Genomic DNA, 19,723 nt, shown 5'->3' on the forward strand with positions numbered 1-19,723 from the left:
GAGAATAACATTCAAGCTACAGTGCATATGGGATCTTAGCTTGGAATTACTACTGCATCAGTAGTACACATCAGTTTGTATGTCCACAGTGCCACCAATGGTCATTTAATGGCGAAGCCAATCCCTACCCACTACCACAGGACCACCAATGGTCCTTTAATGGCGAGGTTAAATCCCTACCCACTACCACCGTATCACCAGTGGTCCTTTAATGGCGATGTTAGATTCCTACCGGAGGTTCCTCCGATGTCCATGGCTTTGAGGTTGCGGGCCTTAATGATGCTCACAGTGATTGTGTTGGCAGTGGGGTTGTAGCAGAGCGACACCAGCAGGTCCCCTCGACTCCCCTGGAGAGCAGAAGCGGACACAGTTAATGGGGACGAGAGCTGACAGCCCGGCCGTCACTGCTCGAGACCGATTTACTCCCAGACTCCTGTCAATGTCCTGTCTCCCCCCCCCCCATTGAATGCCCAGGCTCAGTGTTGTCCTCATCTGTCCTTTGGCGCCCTCCCTCTCCTGGATGCCTCTCTCATGCCCATCACACCATCCACCCATCTATCCTCCACACTCCGTTTAACTTACCATCTCTCTGTTCCTCCCTGAGCTTCTTCCTTCTGTCGGTCCTGTTTCTGACCCACTTTCCATTCCTCCATTCCCCCACTCAGCATTTATTATTCTGATTGTCGCTCGACATCTTTCCTGTTTTTGCATCTTCCCTGTCCTCCCTCTTTCCCTCTCCCTCTCTCTCTCCCCTGTCCTCTCTCCCTCTCTCCTCTCTCTTCCCTGTCCTCTCTCTCTCTCTCCCTCTCTCTCTCTCTGTCCTCTCTCTTTCTCTCTTGTTCGTTCTGTGTGTGCCACTCACGCTGCCATCACTGCACGGTTTCAGCTCCTTCCAGAAGGTCTGCATGTGCGCCAGCTCCACTTTGTTGAGGGGAATGGACACCTCGCCGATGGGGTCGTTTCTGCTGAAGCGGTCGTAATCTAGGACCTGCAGGTACAATGTGCGCTGGACTACCTTGTCAAAAGGGAATCCTGGGAAGACAGAGATAACGCAAGGTGAGAGCCAAGAAGAGCAAAGATGGCAACATCTGAGCACACTTCCTTTGTAGAGCTTCTTGGACTCCTCTGACATTAACATATTTACCTCACATGACATCCATATTTATAGTCTAAATATTTATAGGCCTATCTCTGCTGTATAGACTGAAAATATATTAGACACTGACAGGTAGTGCCAGCTAATGGAAGAGGAATGACAAGTAAACTTGACAGCAGGAGTCAAAAGGCTCTTAATGGTTCATCTGACCTTCGAAGAGGAATGTCTCGTTCCAGTGCGGATTGAGGTTCTTCCTTTTGACCTTGGTCTCCAGCTTGTGCTTCTTGTCAGGCAGCAGGTATATTTTGACGAAGGGGTCGGAGGTTCCGGAAAAATCCTTGGCAGGTAGGTCCTGGCCCTTCAGTATCTTGACTGTGAGAGTGGAGTCCTGGAAATTGTAGCCCAAACTGAACTGGATGCGCCCAAGCTTCTCAACTATGGGCCCCTCATGATCATCCTCCTCTGAGCCAGGAGACAGCTGTGAACAGAAGACGGAGAAAAAGGCTTCTGTTTCACTGCAGGACAAAAACAGAGCATGATGGTGGAGCGAAGAATTAAAGATGAAGATGATATGGGGAATTAAAAACACACAGAAATATACTTAGCATACGTATACGTATGCCTGCTATGCTGTGTGCAGTTTGATTAAGACTGCAGTTACAACACTTTGCCAGCAAATATAAGTCTTGATTAAATTAAACTCTGGAAAAACCACAACATACCCATGAGTTCATAGTTTATTTTTTATGAACCATTTAGCTCCTGCTAATGGCACTATGGTGACTAAGATGTAATACAAAGACTGAGAATATCTGAAATAAATGTTTTACAAGCCCATTCTTGCTCCTTGCCAGAGGATCATGTCAGGCTTCTACCTGCTTGACCTCCCTGTCATTTCACACTCCAGAAACAAGACCACCACCGCTCTTCATGTGTCACTCAAGATGGCAGTTGCCGCTCACAGACATCCCCATTCCACTGGTCAAACCTGCAATTATGAGCACTATTGACCGCATTGTATTTCTTACCTTCTACCTACTGAAAGTAAGTACCCATACACTGTACACACAGCAGGTTATTTGTTATAGATGGTAGATTCTGAAGCTGATATGTTTACGGGACCAAATGACACAGGAGTCAATACACTATGTGCAGGCAGAAGCCAGTAAAAGTCTTCAAAAGGCTGTGAGTCTGCACTTTCATGCAGTTCATAAGTGCATTTTGCCATTTTGTTCAGTTCATTTGTGCATTTTGATTACCTAACACAGAGGCAACAATGCTGTGCTCCTGAAACCAATGGGGACCAGGAGGCCTTTTTCTGTGCTGTGGATTTATGAGTAATTTATTTTCAGTCCTCATAAAAGTTGGTGGGAGTGTAAAAATCAGACCTTCCTCTGTTGTTTTGCGTGGTGAACCCTTCTCTGAATTATAATGGACTCAAAATATAAAAATATTCTCAATTCTCAGGAGTCCACTCGTAACAGTGAGTGACTATGTACTGATGCATGGACTACTCTGAATATATGCAATGGGCTATTATAAAGACAGGATTATCGAAAGATTACAGATTTCCATATATATTAGTATGATGAAACCTTATGGTTATATTTCATATAATGATACATATATTAAATGATTAACAGTCGCATGTAGAATACACGCCCCAGAGAATAAAACATCTTCATCTCAAAATGACAAATCAAGGCTTCAGACTTGAATGAGATCTATTTGTGGCTCATAAACATACGTCATGAAGATGGAGGACGTTCTGCCCACCTCCATCTGAAGAGCTTGGCTGCTCGCGCCCGTCCAGTGAGCATTAATAACTATTACAGGGCCGTAATCAACACAATCAGCGTGTGTTCTGCTCTGTCACAAAGTCAGCAAATTACCTTCTGGAGGACTGTGTGAGGACTGCGATTTACACACTGCCGCTGTGCTGGGGCTCCTACAGCCAGTACAGCCCACAAATATAGCACTGTGGGTGGACAGGCCCAGCACTTCCTGGTCTCACCTGGACTCTTGACACACAGTTCCTTTGTGCACCTTTTCTTTTCAAAAGTCTTGAGAATGGAACTGAATCACAGGATGCAGAAACTGACTTAATTTTACAACCTACACTTTTATTCCACTTTGGACTTGCCTGAGGGCCCCATTACTCACTGAAGATATCGGTTCAGCCAGTATTAGCTGTATCAAGGGTTGCTGGTAATCTCATTACACTTTTGTAAATGTTGCCTTCAGGTCTCCGCTATGTGGCCACGCTGCTCCTTTCAAATGCTTCAGAAAATGGGGAAGCAAATCCAGGGAGGCTCACGTTTGTGTGCGTGTCACCTCCCACGAGCAATACAATGCCCCTGAGATCACGGGGCACGCTGGAGGAATGTAAACGAACTGCCGCACAAATGTTATGATTTGGTATCCTATTCAGTTCGTAAGACCCCTGCAATGTGCCACAGTCAGTTTAGTCAATGACTGCTGAAGGCTTTTGAACTGGAGGAGGAAGCCATGCAACATGCAGTAATATAGGAAACAAAAGTGTACTGCTGGAAACGGCAATGCAACTGGAACATTATTATCACAGCTTTCAGTTGATATGCAATTGCAATCAGTGCAACCAGCACAACATCATTAAGTATACAAGAAGCAGTGTGGCGGGACCAATTAAAATCCAAATCAATCAGACCACTGAAGAGTAGGATCAAACCGCTGTCAAAGTGAGGTTGAGACTGCCATAACCTGCTCTACCTCTCCTTTGGTGAGGCAAAAGTTAAGTGCCAGCCCCCCTACTGCAAGTCCCTCTGGCATAGGCTGCGCCAAAGCACCATCATTAACCATCATCAGAGTCTCTTTAAAAAGGGTTTTCCACCCACATAATAACACACAGGCTGGGCCCGGCCCAGACCACCCCGTTCTCACAGCTTTATCCTCCAGTTGTAATTATCAGGCTCCTTTAAATGAAGCGCTTTCACTTTGACACGCCGCTCCCGTTTGACAGGCTATGGTGTGGTTGGAGGATGCTAAATGCATGCAATGCTGCCAGTACTGACAGGGAGAGCAAATTAACAAATGAAAATAATTGCTGATTCAGAGATTTTAATGAGACTCTGGGGGTGGCTGTTTCTTTGTGAGATTAATTTTCGATGACACTCCCTAGGGTTATAGATTGGGATTCTGTCATTGCACTGGCAAAGAATCATAATTATGGAATACTCTTCAGATAACTCCTCTTTGACATTGTTATACAAAAAAATGGCAAGAGATGTAGACGGTGTGACCGTGAAGCAGATAAAGAGAAAAGATTTCCGTACTTGTGTTCGTACCATTAGCATGTCGCTGGTGAGTGAGTTAGCCAGGTCTGACACTGAGGAGTTGGCGTCCTGACGGCGGCCGGCATCATCTGGTGTCTGACCCCTGGGGCTGCTTCCTGGCTTGTTGTTTGCGCCCCTGCGGGAGAGATAAGTGTGTCATTGGATGGTGAGGAGAAAGGGAGGGCGGGAGAATCTCGCCTCTGTTCCAGGAAAAGAGGAGCTCCACAGACTTGCATTGAGGAGATACTAGATACTTGGATATAGAGAGCTGAGAGTCTCCCCCTAGTCAGGTGGACCTACCTGGGCTGCAATGGTGACATTTCTCATGTAGGAAGTAAGGCCATAGGAATATGTACTGTTAAATCTGACATTATAATCAAGAAGGTGATGGGAAATGATACAAAATGAATGTCAATCAGTGGAACAAACTCTGTTGTTTCTTACACGGGGTTTTACCGATTCATTCAGTGTTACTGTAGGTGGTAGTCATAACAACTATAGCACAGAAAAGTGCACGTAGAAGAAGAGGTCAATAGCGGATTTAGAAAATGTATTCACAAGTTGAAATACATGGTGGGAAAAGACCTCTAAAGAAATCAGATCTCTTTGACCTAAAAAGCATAGAGAAATAGTTTTTTGGGTGTGCTGCAATATAGACAAACAGTCAAGTTCCAGGCTCGTGTAAAATGAATGCACATAACACAAACGGTTCTTCTGCTCTCATACTCTACACATTAGACAAAGGGACAGAGAGAGAGAGAGCTGGGCATTGTTTCATCTCTATGTCACAGTATGGAGGCTCAGAGGCTGATGCAACTATGTTATTCTGGTCTACAACAACTACCCTGAAAGAAAAACTTATTGAAGGCTACATGAAAGTCAAATGGATGCGTTGCCTCCTTGTGTGCTCAAGTTTCTGAAGTAGAACACAGAACATTGAGATGAATTGCAAATGCATCCCTGCACAATATCATAAAGATAATGACCAAGAAAGAGGGAGCGAGAGAGAGAGAGAGAGAGAGAGAGAGAGAGAGAAATGGAGAGAAAATGAAACAAGAAGTCAAAGAGAGAGAAAAAAAGATACCTATATAATATGGCAAGTGTGCGAGGAAGGGACAAATAGCACAAATAAACACAGAAATGACACCAGGCACTCGGAAGAATAACACTAATGAGAGAGCGCGACGCACTAGGCAGAATGAGAAACGAGCGAGGAGGATGAGTTATGAAACATTACGCGGGAGGAGAAAAGGACTGATCACGGGAAGGTGCTGTGAAAAGAATGAACGGAGAGAGTGGGCGGCGGATTAGAAGATTTATCTGTGACAAGGGGAAAAAGACCGACAGAGAGATTTGTCAGTTAGGAGTCGGAGGATTAACAGAATGAACTTAAAGATTGAGAGCGAGGCACACGTCAACACAATTCACTCACTGCTGTAAAAAGAAAAGGGGGGGAAGGTAGGAGAAGGAACAGAAAAGCACCTGGAAACACCACCAACAGTAAAAAAAAACCTCAGTCTAAATAAACCAAGAGGAAGAAAAGAAACTGTTAACATGGACAAAAGAACATACCAACTGAAGACACACACACACACACACACACACACACACACACACACACACACACACACGAAGAGGAAGATGAAGGTGACTGAGGGAAGAGAATGTCTGGAGGCAGAGAGGCAGCAAGAATGAGAAAAAAAAAGAAGTAGGAGAGAAAGAGAGGAGGAGGAGGAGGAGGAGGAAGACAGTATGGATTGTGAAAAGGCAACAGCATTTTGGCTGTCAAATATAAAGAATCAAAGAGTTTAACAATGAAACTGAAAAAGGCAACAAAGGAACTATTTCATCTACATGAGTGCATGTGTCCTGTGGTTATGCATACATGCAAATTAAGCCCTATTCGCTTACTGAAGATGGTAGCGCAAAGCAAGTTTCAATGACTGCTGGAGATGCAAGCTCTGACATTACCACAACTAAATATTCCTTGGGCACAGTGGAAAGACTACCAGCACAAAATCTAAAGTAAACTTAATTTTCTTTTGTAACAGGGGAGAAAATTACATAATCTCAATTAAAAACATGATTACAACATTCCCCGAGGGATTTGGGGTATGATATCCCTTCTATGAACCGTGCAGCAGGCAGGGAAAAATTACTGTGGTTAAACCAGATAGGATTCAGTTTCTCAGTGTTTTAACAAGACCACGGATATCCCTTCTCAGATTTGGTGTGAAAGGAATGATGCAACACTGGTAGCTAGGTTCTGTAATTATGTGAGGAACAAAAAAGCCTAATTTGGAACAGTAGAGCATTGATTAATCATGTTAAGAAACTTATCAAATAGCCTAGTAGGAAAAAAACAAGAAAAGCAACAGCATGGTAAGAGAAAGCTAATAAGGGGGGTGATATTATGAGCTAGAATGCCGAGGGCACACAAACACAGGCTGAGGCACAAAGTAAAATGTATAGTGTACTACAAAGAGGCAAAGCAGGTGGACAGCTCCTTTTAGAACACATAAGCTATATATTACATCAGACAATACTCGATGCTTTGGTTCACAAAGACTGGGTTGTCTTTGACACCCAAAGCTCATCCCAGTGCACTCTAGCCAGCCTTGACCACCCTCTTTCTCCTGTCTGCTTCAGGTGGCTGAACTCGAGTGACTACTCATTCTGAACAGCCCCACCACCCGACCCTGGGGTGGTGATGGAAGGGCAGGTCTGCCAATGTTGCGGAACAGAAGCCGTTTTCATGTTTGTCCAGCATCGAATTTCGCCCGATGAAAAAAGCTTGCTGAGGTCTCGGTCTGGGTTAATGACAGAGTGAGCTGCATGCACCAATCAGAAACCTGTCCCAATGTGACTCAGCCCCACTTAGACTTCAGCATACAGCCGCCAGATTGAGACAGACACACAGAGAGAATGGACTTGATTCTGGTATGCTAGACGGGCGTATATCCGTCCTCACCACCATGCTGATAAGAACAAATGCCAGCGAGCTGCATGAGATATGTCACCTAGTCCACGCTGACTTCCCGTGCCATTGGCTTTGGCTGAGGGCTTGCCGGAGTTGCCAAAACTAACACACTGTTTTCTGCTGGAGGGCGAACCCAACGAGGCATCGTGTCAGTTCGGGCCAGTTTAGCCTGCAGTGGGTGGAGGCTGCCAGAAATGGGCGATGGAGCCCAGACTCAATTGAACGTCTCCCCCAAAACACCACCAGCGAAGGAGGCTGCGCCATTCGTTGGCAAGGCAACGGCTGAGAGATGGAGGGCACACCTGGGATGTGTGGAAAGGGAGGCTTTCCAGTGAGGTCACAGGGGCCAGCAGACAGACAGACAGACAGACACACACACACACACATACAGGATATATCACAGGTGCTGGTGAGCCAGTCATGGGATTCCCATTCCTACGCATGCACAACTACACTATAAACTCTTATAGCCTACACACCTACTGATATGCCCATGCATGCGGTCAGTCAGAGCGTTGATGCTGCTATGGGAACCATATAGCCTGTGATAATATCCGTTTCCATTAAAAAGTTACCTGCACCACCAGCCAATCACAGATGTGGAGAAGGAGCCAGTCTGCACCAGAGCTGCTGAGAGATTCCATAGAGGGACAACCCTGCCCACTCCAAACCATCCCATCTTCACCCACCCCACACTCCCATACCAAAGATACTTTAGTTTACCAAGATCAAGCATTTCAGGCTTCGTCAATAGAACGAAATGGTACTTAGTTCCGGTCTCCTAAATAGGCGTGTGTGCCCATAACACTGACCTATAGGATTCTAAGCCAGTGTACCTTAACGTTACAACATAAACTTTTCTCTGAATAAGCTATAAGAGAAGATCAATATCATTTTGTGTATTGTTTTATTGTTATTGCTTCTGTGTGGTGCCAATGAATCTCTCTTTTGGACACGGAATAAATCATTCAGTTTGCCTGTTACTCGAGCTAATTAACTAACTTTAGCACAGGAACTTTAAACACCATCCCACCTCCAACCTCCCCACACCCTTATACCACCTGCCTACCCCCCACAACATCCCACCCCACCTCCACCCACGCCTACTCCCCACCCCCAAACTGCATACAAGACAAACACATTCAAGAACATGCACACAAATAACACATACAGTCATATACAAACCAATTCCGAAAAAGTTGGGACGTTTTGTAAAGTGTGAATAACAAATCATTTCAACCCAATATTTCATTGAGAATAGCTCAAAGACAACATATCAACTGCTGAAGGTATGACGGAGTATTAGGGCCACACATGAAGAAAAAAATATTTTTTACCATGACGAGATTAAACTCGACATGTCGACTTTAAAGTCGTCATGTCGACATTAAACTCGACATTTCGAGAATAAAGTTGAAATATCATGTTGACTTTAATCTCGACGTGTCGACATTAAAGGAATTATCCGGAGTAAAATGCACTTTAGATCGATTTACGGATGATTGGGGGTACATACGTTGAGTTGACATCAAAATCATGTCATTCGGATGTGTTTTGAGAAAGTTCGATTGTACCGTTTTCAGTCACAACTCGTAGCCTGGAAGTGAGCAGGGCATTTCAATTTCGCCGCTACAAAACGCTATTTTTATACCTCTTCTACAGTTCCAAACAACATAACACTTACGTGGTAGTGAGTAGAGGGTCCCTAAAGCCAAACCGAAGTATCCCGAGGTCTTTATGTGGTCGAATAGAGAGTCCAGAATGAATTTCATCAAGCCAGTACCTTTCTGGAAATGTTGCCATCTTTGCTGTAGGAGTCTTATTGCTGAGTGTGTTGTAACACGCTCTGGAAATTCACAATTACTATGTTTTTTTTTTTTTTTTAAACGGCGACGCAATTGTGAATTTCCAGAGCATGTTACAACACACTCAGCAATAAGCCGCGCCGGGACGATTGAAAGGGAGGACGAATGAAACATTGCAGTTTTCTTCGAGTGCAACAATGATTAGACATAGGCCTACATCATGTGGACAAAACAGAATATATTAACCTCCGTTGCTCAGCCAAATACTTTACTGTTATCACGGAGTTACAGGCGATAAATGCGATGGTCAAAAGTAAACGTAGCGGTTTATTTATTTATTGTAGGCCTATTAAAGAGTGTTTTTCATCTAAAGGTTCAACTTCATGCTTATGCACTAGACTACTTATGCTAAGTGCTCTCCCCAATCCCAGACTTTCACATTGCATGTTTGTCTGTAATGGATGCAAAACAGCCTATTGCTGAATGTCTATGGAGGGACGAATGAAGCTGTCCTCCCGACCAGGCAACCCCATGTATTCTAAGTAAATGCACACATATTCCCTCACAGGATCAAAAGAGTATAGGCCTATATACTTATACATATCTGTGTTTATAGCCTCCTATATGTATTGCAGGTGAGACATGGAAAAGCAGTTTTAGAAAAATGAGCTTTGCCATGTTAACCTATGGACAGTGACGGCCTGTGGGTCATGAAGGGCAGTTATTTGGATGTGCGGTGGCCTTACCCACTTTAAAGTCAACATGTCGAGTTTAATCTCGCCATGGCAAAAATATTTTTTTTCTTCATGTGTGGCCCTAAAACTCCGTCGTATGAAGGAGAGAAATGTTATTGTTTTTTTTAAAAAAATATGTTAATTTTGCCAGAAACACGTCTCCAAAAAGTTGGAACAGGGGCATTTTTACCACTGTGTTGCTTCACCTCTTCATTTAACAACATTCTGTAAATGTTTATGAACTGAAGAAACCAGTTGCTAGAGTTTTTGAGAATGAAATGTGGTCCCATTCCTGCCCAATATATGATTTCTACATCTCAACAGTCTGGGGACTTCTTAATCATGTTTTTCATTCCATGATGCACCCAATTAGACAGGTCTGGACTGCAGACAGGCCATTTTAGCACCTGGACTCATTCTCTATGGAGAAATGCTGTTTAAATATGTGCAGAATTCATTTTGCCATTGTTTTCCTGAAATATTCAAGGTATTCCCTGAAAAGACATAGTCTGAATGACAGTATATGTTGCTTTAAACCTGTGTACATCATTCAGAACTGATTGTGCCTGGCCAGATGTGCAACATGCCCATGCCATAGGCACTAATGCACCTGCACACTGTCATGAATGCTGGGTTTTGAACTGAGCATTACAACAAGTTGGATACGCTGGATAGTTCAAGTTCAAGTTCAACAAGTTGGATACGATAGTTGAATAGTCCCCTTCCTCTTTAGCCCAGAAGAGTCCATGATTTCCAAAAAGAACTGTACATTTTGATTGGACCACTTTACATCCGTCCATTTTAAATGAGCTCAGGCTCAGATAAGATGGTAGCATTTCTGTATCATGTCTAAATAAAATGTATTCTTTGCATGGTAAAGTTTACACTAGCGTTTGTGAATGGAGCATTAAACTGTGCTCATAGACAATGATTATTAGAATGATTTTCTCTACAGAAAAAAATCTGTTTTAATGCAGTGCCATCTGAGGTCCAAAAGACCACGGCCATCCAATATTTTTTTCAGCCCTCTCCCTTGTCTCCATCTCTGGGATGCTCTTTTTTTATTCCCATTCATGGTTCCAGTTCACCCAATTTGTTGTGAAACGTTCCACCTTTTGTTCAAACTTCATCACAACTTTTCCAGCTTTTTGTTGCCCCCGTCCCAACTTTTTTGAGATGTGTTATTGGCATCAAATTCAAAATGTGCTTATATTTTTCATGAAATAGTCAAATTCCTCTTCTTCAATAGTTGATATATTGTCTTTGAACTATTCTCAATTAAATACAGGGTTGACATGATTTGTAAATCATAGCATTGTTTTTTTTATTCACATTTTACAAACCATCCCAACTTTTTCGGAATTCGGGTTGAATATAAATATTCTTCACTGTGTTGGGTTGGGAATATCTCCATCAATTTTTCATCCTGGTATGTGGCCTTCAAATGAACATAAATCCACTCCTCTGCCGCCTTAGCTTGGCTGGCAGTGTGTTCTCTCTCTCTCTCTGAAACCTCTCAGTCAGTGCCTGACCATACAGTTTCAGTCTTCAGAGGCTGCCTGAAGCTCTACGACAAGATGGAAACCAGGCTGAAATTGTATTACTCCTGACCCCGCATCATAACCATGACGTCCCAACAGTGCTGTGAAAGAAATGGTTGCAGTTCAAGTCACCATGGCGACAGCACTTTCCTCTAGGGGCTTATAGTGAAGGCAAGGACACAATCTGCCTTGAAGGGTTGCTGTAACCAAGGCATGGAGTCCTTTCTGATCATAGCAAGCCATTATAGGCTATCATTCCTTTTTCACGTAGTAAAAATGATCTACCTCCAAGGCAAGGTGGACTTGCTTTATGGGCATATGTGCAATGTTGCCTAAACCTTGAGAAAAGCATATTATGAGAAATAAAATGTCATCTCTTGCAACCATTGTGGTTCTTGGAGGTGTAACAAGCCTGTTTTGACAAGACTTCAGGACCTTCAGTCGTACACCCTCCCACCCTCATGCATATCTTCCAGACTTTACAAGGGCCCTCTCCCCCCTTGGGGCCCTGGTAATCAGTTCCACTTTTACCCCCAGTTCGACGCCCCTGCGTACACCTTCCAGAGCTGGAGGACAGAGTGGGCTTGATCCACCTGTGGGCATGTTCGCTGCCTGCTTACTGCCCTCCGTGTGACCCCTCTCTCCTGCTCTCAGGCCATCTCCGCTCCTCAGATGGATCCCCTCTGCCTCTCCCGACCCGCCAGCTGCTGCTCTCCCAGCTGCACCTCACTGACTCAACCGGAGAGAAAACACAACCGGGGCCATTTGCTTGTGTGCTGACTGAGGGACTTGCTAAAAGCAAAGACAAAATTATGTAGATTTGAGTCACAGTACACTGGGCAAAACTAACATGGTGGCCCTAAGGCATAAAACAGTGAATCAATCCACATGGACAGCATCACCTAATAAGAAGTTGAATCCAATAATGTGGCAGCATGTTCCTGGAGGGATGGAACAAACACACACACACACACACACACACACACACACACACGTGCGAGGCATTCATTCTTCATGAGGAAGGTGCCACAGGGAGTCGGGAGCAGCACAACTCTAAGATCTCCTGCAACAGCCTGGACTTCTAAGTCTGAGATTAAAAGACTACATGAGATGGAGCTGGGCTGGCCATCCTGTAATCCAGCACACTGGCTAATTACTTTTGCTGTGCTTTGACAAAAATGAAAGGGGGAGGAATCAAGAACATGCAGTAGGCTGAGAACTAACAGAAGCCTGAGACTTCAAAAGATGCAAATCCATGGTGTTCAATATGCCATTAAGGTTGGAGAGAGAATCTCTTTTGGCACTGCTCTTTTGAAAACTTCACAAAAGACAAAGGATTACCTTATTAAGCTATTATAAATCAAATGGTATAACACTGCTCACATTTTTGACTTTCAATGAGGCTTAACAATGGGCACTTAATTATGGGTACTTGTGACTTTACACTATGTCTGTAAGTCACATTGGCAGTATAACATATATGACAGTTCAATTAAAAGGCAATAAACACAATCACCTTGTCTCATTTTCATAAAGATCTGACAGGGATTCAGATGGTTCTTTAGTATACAGACACAACATCACCTAAGGTTGATGTGGTAGCTTAACATTTGATTCTAGCTCTGTATATATGTGAAACAAATGACACTGATGACTAATATGACACTGTAAATATGACACGTTTAAGCATTCCAAGATCTAGTATCTACTAACATCCTAAATCCTGAGGAAGCTGCAGTGAGCCACCTTTCCATGTCCGAACAGTAATTCACAGTCACCAAGCCAATTAGCTTTCCCCAGCTTAAACCAATCCAGCGGTGATCGTGGTCTCGGAGGGCATCCTGCCCGGTGGCAGGAGAATCTGGCCTCTGCACCCTGAGGGCTGTAAACGATTAGCCAGGTCTGGACCCGCGGTCCCACAGGAACGGCCCTCTCCTGAGACCTTATCGCTTAACCAAGCCTGGGGGAGGAGGCTCCCGAAGGGGACGACTGGCCTTTGGGTCACCACCAGCACAGGAGTGCATAACTCACAGATAGACTCACTCTCACACACACACACACACACACACACACACACACACACACACAAAGCTGCTGATCGTAAATATGCACTTAAACCTCTATACATTCAAAAAGCCCACCATCTGGAACACATTATCCCAGGAACATACACCATTACTCATCATCAGAAGCTAGTAATAAACCAAATGATCTATGCAATACATACACATAGGCACACACAGTCACACATACAGTAAACACACACACACACACACACACACTATAGTCCATATTGGCATCTGAACTATGCACTTTTGACCCCATGCTTCACCTGACCTCCATCCTCACCTCCATCCTCCTCTCATCTGAGGTGCAATCTATCTGTACGCTCTTCCTCCCATCTCTCTGAGGCTTGGAGCTGCACCATTGTCCCAGGAGAACTGAGTCTGCAGGACTCCCTCACTCATTTGATCATCACTCAGCCAAAAAGACGTGGTGCGTGCTTCTCAGCGTGCCTTTAGTAGTCAGAATAAAGACAGGTCCGAGCGGTGCTTAGTCTAACCTACTCCATGCTCGAGTTCCCCTCCACTCTACAGGAGCCACTAGACAGAAAACCTGCCTCCCAGCACAGCAGGGGCCTGTTTTAACCGTGCATTATTTATCTTTCGTTCTGCTGCAGAGTGAACTTGCCGGCTGTCTTGCGATTGAATTAAATCTGTTGCTCCACAGACTGAGATAAGGGCAGACATTTTGGCGAGGCCTGAGAGACGAGTCTTAAGTCTCAAAATGCATTTCTATGGTCTCAGGGCAAGCTGTAGACATTCAGTCCTATCATAACAATGCTAAGATGGTTACGATGACCCAAAGATTCATGATCCTAATACAATTCGATTTGCATAAAGGAAATGACAGCATAACGCAATTTAACCCCCCCCATTTGTAATCTTCAATGCGCTTATACAAGGCAAACATGCTGTAACCACAATCTGCTGTTGATAAAATTATGCTTTGCTTTATCTGAGGGGGTTTGAGAGCAAACAGAGAGTGAAGTTTGTCATGCAAATGCACTTACAGTATGAGCCACAATATTATCCATTTCCACAACAGCTGCAAACAGTGTTTATGAGATGAGCCTCCTTATGAGGAGTCGTGCTTGTGAGTGGGTGGGAATCGCACTGTGCTCACAAAAATAAAAAATAAACGGAGTGGTGGAGGAAATAAAAACACTCCCATGATTCCCTACGAGCAATCTGGAGCTCCCCCGTGGCAGATCCAATGTAATGGACACAACCTGTCCTCAGGGACTGCGAGCGCTTTTGTGTGTGCGTACGCAGAACACAGCACTTATTTTCCCCTTTCTCTTCATTTCCCCCCCATTTCTTCCTTGTTCTCTCTGTGCTTCTTTATCTTGCCATCTATCAATCTCTCTGTCTGTCTGCTTATGCCTCCCCTCTGTCCTGGATTTAATACAGAAACGTGTGAATTTATGAGGGTGGCTTTTTTTTTTGCTTGGATGTGAGAAATCAGGGTATGCCAGTTCCACTGCTCACTGTCACACGTGTGTGAGTCTGTGGTGTGCATTTGCGTGAGTGTGTGTGTGTGTGTGTGTGAGTGTGTGTGTGAGCGTGAGTGTGTGTGTGTATGTATGTGTGTGTGTGTGTGTGTGCGTGTGTGTGTGCGTGGCGTGGTGCTCTCTCGGTGGCCGTAGGGAATTTTCATTCCCCTGCTCTGATATTCAGCGGTGGCTGATGCAGATGTAACCCAACCCCGGCGCCCGCTGACAATCATGCAGCCTGACAGCCCACCACAGCACTGAGATCATCCCATCAGAGAGGCAGTCAACACCCCCGGAGGAGACGCCGCCACCACTGCCGCCACACACAGACCCGCGCAGGGGAAGGGGGGGTGGGGGGGGGGGTAAACCAGAGCATGGCAGAGGGAAGGGTGGGGGGGGGCAATAAACAGCCGATGGGTGAGGTGACAGGAATATGTGGAGGTGGATGGTTGGGGGTGGAGGGGGGTGAGGCCAAGAGAGAAGAGAGAGAGAGAGATTAATGCCACTAGGCGGGGACTGAATGATGGAGAGGGGTGTTTGAGGAAGGAAGGGCTGGATAATGAAGGAGGAGTGAGAGCAGAGGACCGCATCCATAAACATACAGTTAACTGGGGGCCACCACGCCTGACTGTGCTGACGGTCCAGTACAGGGCGCCTCAAATGAGATCCCCCTTGCCGCCTGCCTGCGTTTGCCCCCCGCCCATGACAGTCGATGGTGATGGATGAGCCTTGGGTCGCGGCGGTAGCGCAGTCAGCGATTAAAGCAAGCAGGAACCGAGCCCGCCGACACTTCCCCTCCATCCGGATCCGGGCTAGTGGAGTTGTCGGGGGCAGCAGACCTCCAGCTGCAAGACAGTGCCACCTTCCTGGAGCTCAAGCACAGCGCTGTGAGGCTCTCGGAGTCCGAGCTCTTATGGGTTTCTGTCCGACTTTCCGTTCCCTCAGTTCAATTAGGGATGCTCTTTTGCATCATACAAGAAAGCTTCTCTCAAGTCGGAACCTTGAGATTCCCCTGTGTATGCTGGTTCTTCCTTTTTGCCAGTCTTGTGAATTAATTACATAACACTTCTCTGAGGAGCCCTCCAGACAAGCTGAGGACCCCCCAACACACACACACACACACACACACACACACACCATGTGACCAGTGGTTGAAGCCATGCTTGCCTATTCTGTTTTTAGCTCAGCAGGCAGTGTGTGGATACCAGCAGAAGCAGGAAGCTCAGGGGGCCATGCCGAGACTTTGGCCTGAGGGAGGACTGCAGTCTGCAGTGTGTGTGTGTGTGTGTGTGTGTGTGTGTGTCAGTGGTTATGTTTGTGTACGAGTGTGTGTCTGTGGGTGTGCGCACCCTCTTGGCTGTGACACTCCCTTCATTAAGAGTCACCGTTCCTCAGCTGGACACATGCCACCAAGCACTTCGTTTTCATTTCAATTCAATTAGTTTTTACAGAAACCAAATGAGCTGAGGCGACAGCACGGTGCCACATGCAAAGTTCCACTGTTTGCACTCGGGAGGAGACTCTTCAAAGGCGCCTGGATTATATAACCCATCTCTTTATTTAATTCTTTCACTGTTCTGACTCAAACAGCATAGCACTCAGCGCTAGCAGCAAGACAGAAGTGGCATTTATAAAAAGTCCTCTTTCGGGTTGACCTACATTTGTTGTTTTTAGCCGAACTCGGGCGCCGCTCAAGCAGGTCAGCACTGAAACCTAAATACAAGAAGGGGTCACTCCAATTGGATTTTAGGTCGGAGCAGAATGGCAGCTGCTGCTTCCATATCCGAGTTCAATGACACTGTGGGTAAACAAACACTCTCCAGTAGAAGTTGTTTTTTTTTTTATATATAAAAAGCTCACACGGATTTCTTAAGGCCAATGAGGTGGAAATAAAAACGATGAGGTCCAGAGTCCAGTGAATACAATGAAAGAGCTTTACTGCTGTGGCCCCCTGCCTATTAGCCTGCACTTGACAGGTCATGCAGACATAAGCAGCTGGAGGACATCAGGCTCTGGAACGGAAGTGCCCCAGATCTGTGCCGGACCCTGTACCGAGCGTTAGCCGCTGCCTGGGCAGCGTGCAGCAATCCTTCCAGAGGCCAAAAAGCTATCAAAACAGACGTTGTCTTATTCAGTGGACATCAGCTAGATGCAGTGACGTGAGACATTTGGACCAGAGGAACACAGCATGCCTCAGGAGCGTGGAGGAGGAGGAGGGCCATCCAGCTGGCCGGCCAAAGCCGAAGGTAGTGGAGCAACGTATGTGCATGTGCGTGTAATGCTGCCTCTTACAGCGGGCCCAGTGCGTGGAACATGGGAGAGGGTTAAGACTTTATTTATGTCCTTTGCCTGAGCTTTTGCCTGTTTGTGTGTGTGTGGAGGGGTGGAGGTGGTGGATGACGGGAGAGCGCACAGTAAGCCCCTGCACTGTCATGCTTGGCCAACCTTTATTTCCATATCAGGGGGATGCTGGCGATACTGAGCTGCCGTGTCCTGGCATGGCAGCCCTGATGGAGTGTGTTTGTCTGTCTGCGTGCCTATGTGCGCGTGTGTAGATTTGTGTGTGCGTGCGTGTGTGTGTGTGTGTGTGTATTTATGTGTGTGTGTGTGTGTGTGTGTGTGTATTTGTGTGTGTGTGCGTGTATTTGTGTGTGTGTGCGTGTGTGTGTATGTATTTTTGTGTGTGTGTGTGTGTGTGTGTGTGTATATTTGTGTGTGTGTGTGCGCGCGTGTGTGTATTTGTGTGTGCTTGGGAGCGTGCCTGTTAGTGTGATTCTCCCTGACAGAGAGACTTAAGCTGGCCGCCTCAGCAGGCTTTTCTTTCTCTAAAAGGCCATGCAGAGCAGAGCGGTGGCATCCACCACAACGAGGCCGAGAGGAGGAGAGGAGAGGAATGGCTCCGTGTGCACCGCACCATGTTGCTTCGCCGTCTCCAATCAATACCAGCCAACCACTTCATTTCACAGCTACCCAGGTGCCAATTAACATTAAAGAGAAAGGTGTTATCACACCATCAAGCTATAGATGGAGTAGTAGTCTTTAAATTGCTACGCAAATGTCATGCAAAATGTATGCCTGAAGGACAGAAGTATAATTTTTGTACAGTCTTTGTTCCACCTTCAAAACCTAAATCCCTATATTAGTTTGATGTGTTTCAACTCTGTCTTTTTTACAACTGCTTAACCTCTTCTCTTTTATGCTGAATGCCTTTGGATTAAAGTGGAGAACAGAGGCAAAAGTGCCAGATTTCAGGTATCACCGACTTCAAACTGTCACACACTGTCTTTTCTTTTACAGCCGGGTATTTGGACAAAAAACAAGTTATCCACCCATTTTTAAAACTGCCATACTGTATCTAAGACAAACTACTGGTAGTTTGCCACTGCTTCTGCTTTCAATTAAACCCTATCCCAGAAGCTTGTAATCAAACACATATTCAAGGCTTTCCCTCTTTAAAGGACATAAAATATTTGCACTGGCAGGTCAAAGCACAGCTGTGAAAGTACCACATCAACAAATTTCCCAAGGCATCTCAGACGTCAACAAATATTTTCATCATCATTTTCCGCGAGCTCATCAACACTGATGTCTGCTCTAGTGCATATGGTTGGCTGCAGCTGCTTTTCCATATGAAAGATGGATGCAGGAACATGAGAGGGCTCCGAGGGCCGAGCGACTCTGTCCAACATGTGGCTCGATCTGTACACAGCCCACAGGCAGAAGATGCAGACGTGGAAGGATGTGGTAGTTGCAGCCACAAAAGGAGGAAGCTGCCTTTTGTAGAACAGAACACTATGAAAGTCACGCCGTCAGTGCATCAGCCTGGATTTGTTCAAAGACATATAGTCACACATGAAGTACATGAACTGTGCAGGCAATTGAGAAGCTTCACGGCCTGTGCTAACGACCTAATCGATATGCTTATTCGATCTTTATGTGTTAATCACAGTCTCACGTTCATCTCATGATACCGTCGCCACAGTTAGGGTGATGTGCCTTTGTTTTTGCTAGGCTTTGAATTCTGTGAAGTGCCTTGAGACAATGTTTCAAAATTATTAATGCACATGAAATATGACTGAACTGATTTTTTTTTAGCACAGGATGTTCTTGGAGCTCTTGGAAAAAGAAGTAGGTCATTCAACAATTTCCTCCTAAGAAGCTGGTAAATGTACGCATCTCCCACCTGTCAACATGAACCAGTTCCGATATGCTAGTTAAAGAGGAAGTGATGCTGTTTCACATCATCTAAACAACATGCACCTTCTAGAGACCAATGGCAATAGAGTCAAGGAAGCAATTTTTTTCACACACCGAAGTGATAAAGTTTGGATTCTGTGAATACCTAGCACTGCGTGGGACTGTATCAGTTGCGGCTTCAGGCCCCACAGGAACAAGCACAACTCATTTACAGAGGCAATTGATCACTGCTGATGTGCATATTGATACAGATATCTGTCACCATGTGAAAAAAAGCAATTTCCTCATAGCTTTCCCTTGACCAATATCCAGAGCTGTTCAACAGTATAGGTCTTACATTATGTTGATGTATTAGTTGTTTCTGAAGCAGATTGATCTCGCCATGGCCTCTGTGGTGCCATGTGGAGTCGATGGCTGCCTTCACGGTGCTGTAACATTGAGATTCATTTCTAACTGGGCCGCACGGGCTAAAGGGAGGGAAGGGAGACGATTATTCCAACACT

The 19,723-nt window shown here is 45.3% G+C and overlaps 1 protein-coding gene across 1 annotated transcript in view; it reads right to left on the reverse strand.

The window, feature by feature from the left end:
• The window catches only part of syt7b (synaptotagmin VIIb), a 71,048-nt gene that overhangs the window by 919 nt on the left and 50,406 nt on the right, over window positions 1-19,723 (reverse strand). Inside the window, exons 6-9 of the mRNA XM_076287339.1 lie at window positions 4,420-4,543; window positions 1,307-1,574; window positions 863-1,032; window positions 233-347 (exon numbers count right to left, since the gene is read on the reverse strand). Of these exons, the coding sequence (XP_076143454.1) occupies window positions 233-347; window positions 863-1,032; window positions 1,307-1,574; window positions 4,420-4,543 (677 nt within the window). The remainder of the gene's footprint in view (window positions 1-232; window positions 348-862; window positions 1,033-1,306; window positions 1,575-4,419; window positions 4,544-19,723) is intronic.

Source organism: Alosa pseudoharengus, unplaced genomic scaffold, assembly GCF_046254945.1.
Source record: "Alosa pseudoharengus isolate Yale_2024_CS ecotype anadromous, Long Island Sound unplaced genomic scaffold, YU_APseudo_1.1 YU_APseudo_1.1_scf_16, whole genome shotgun sequence".
Taxonomy (NCBI): Eukaryota; Metazoa; Chordata; class Actinopteri; order Clupeiformes; family Clupeidae; genus Alosa; species Alosa pseudoharengus.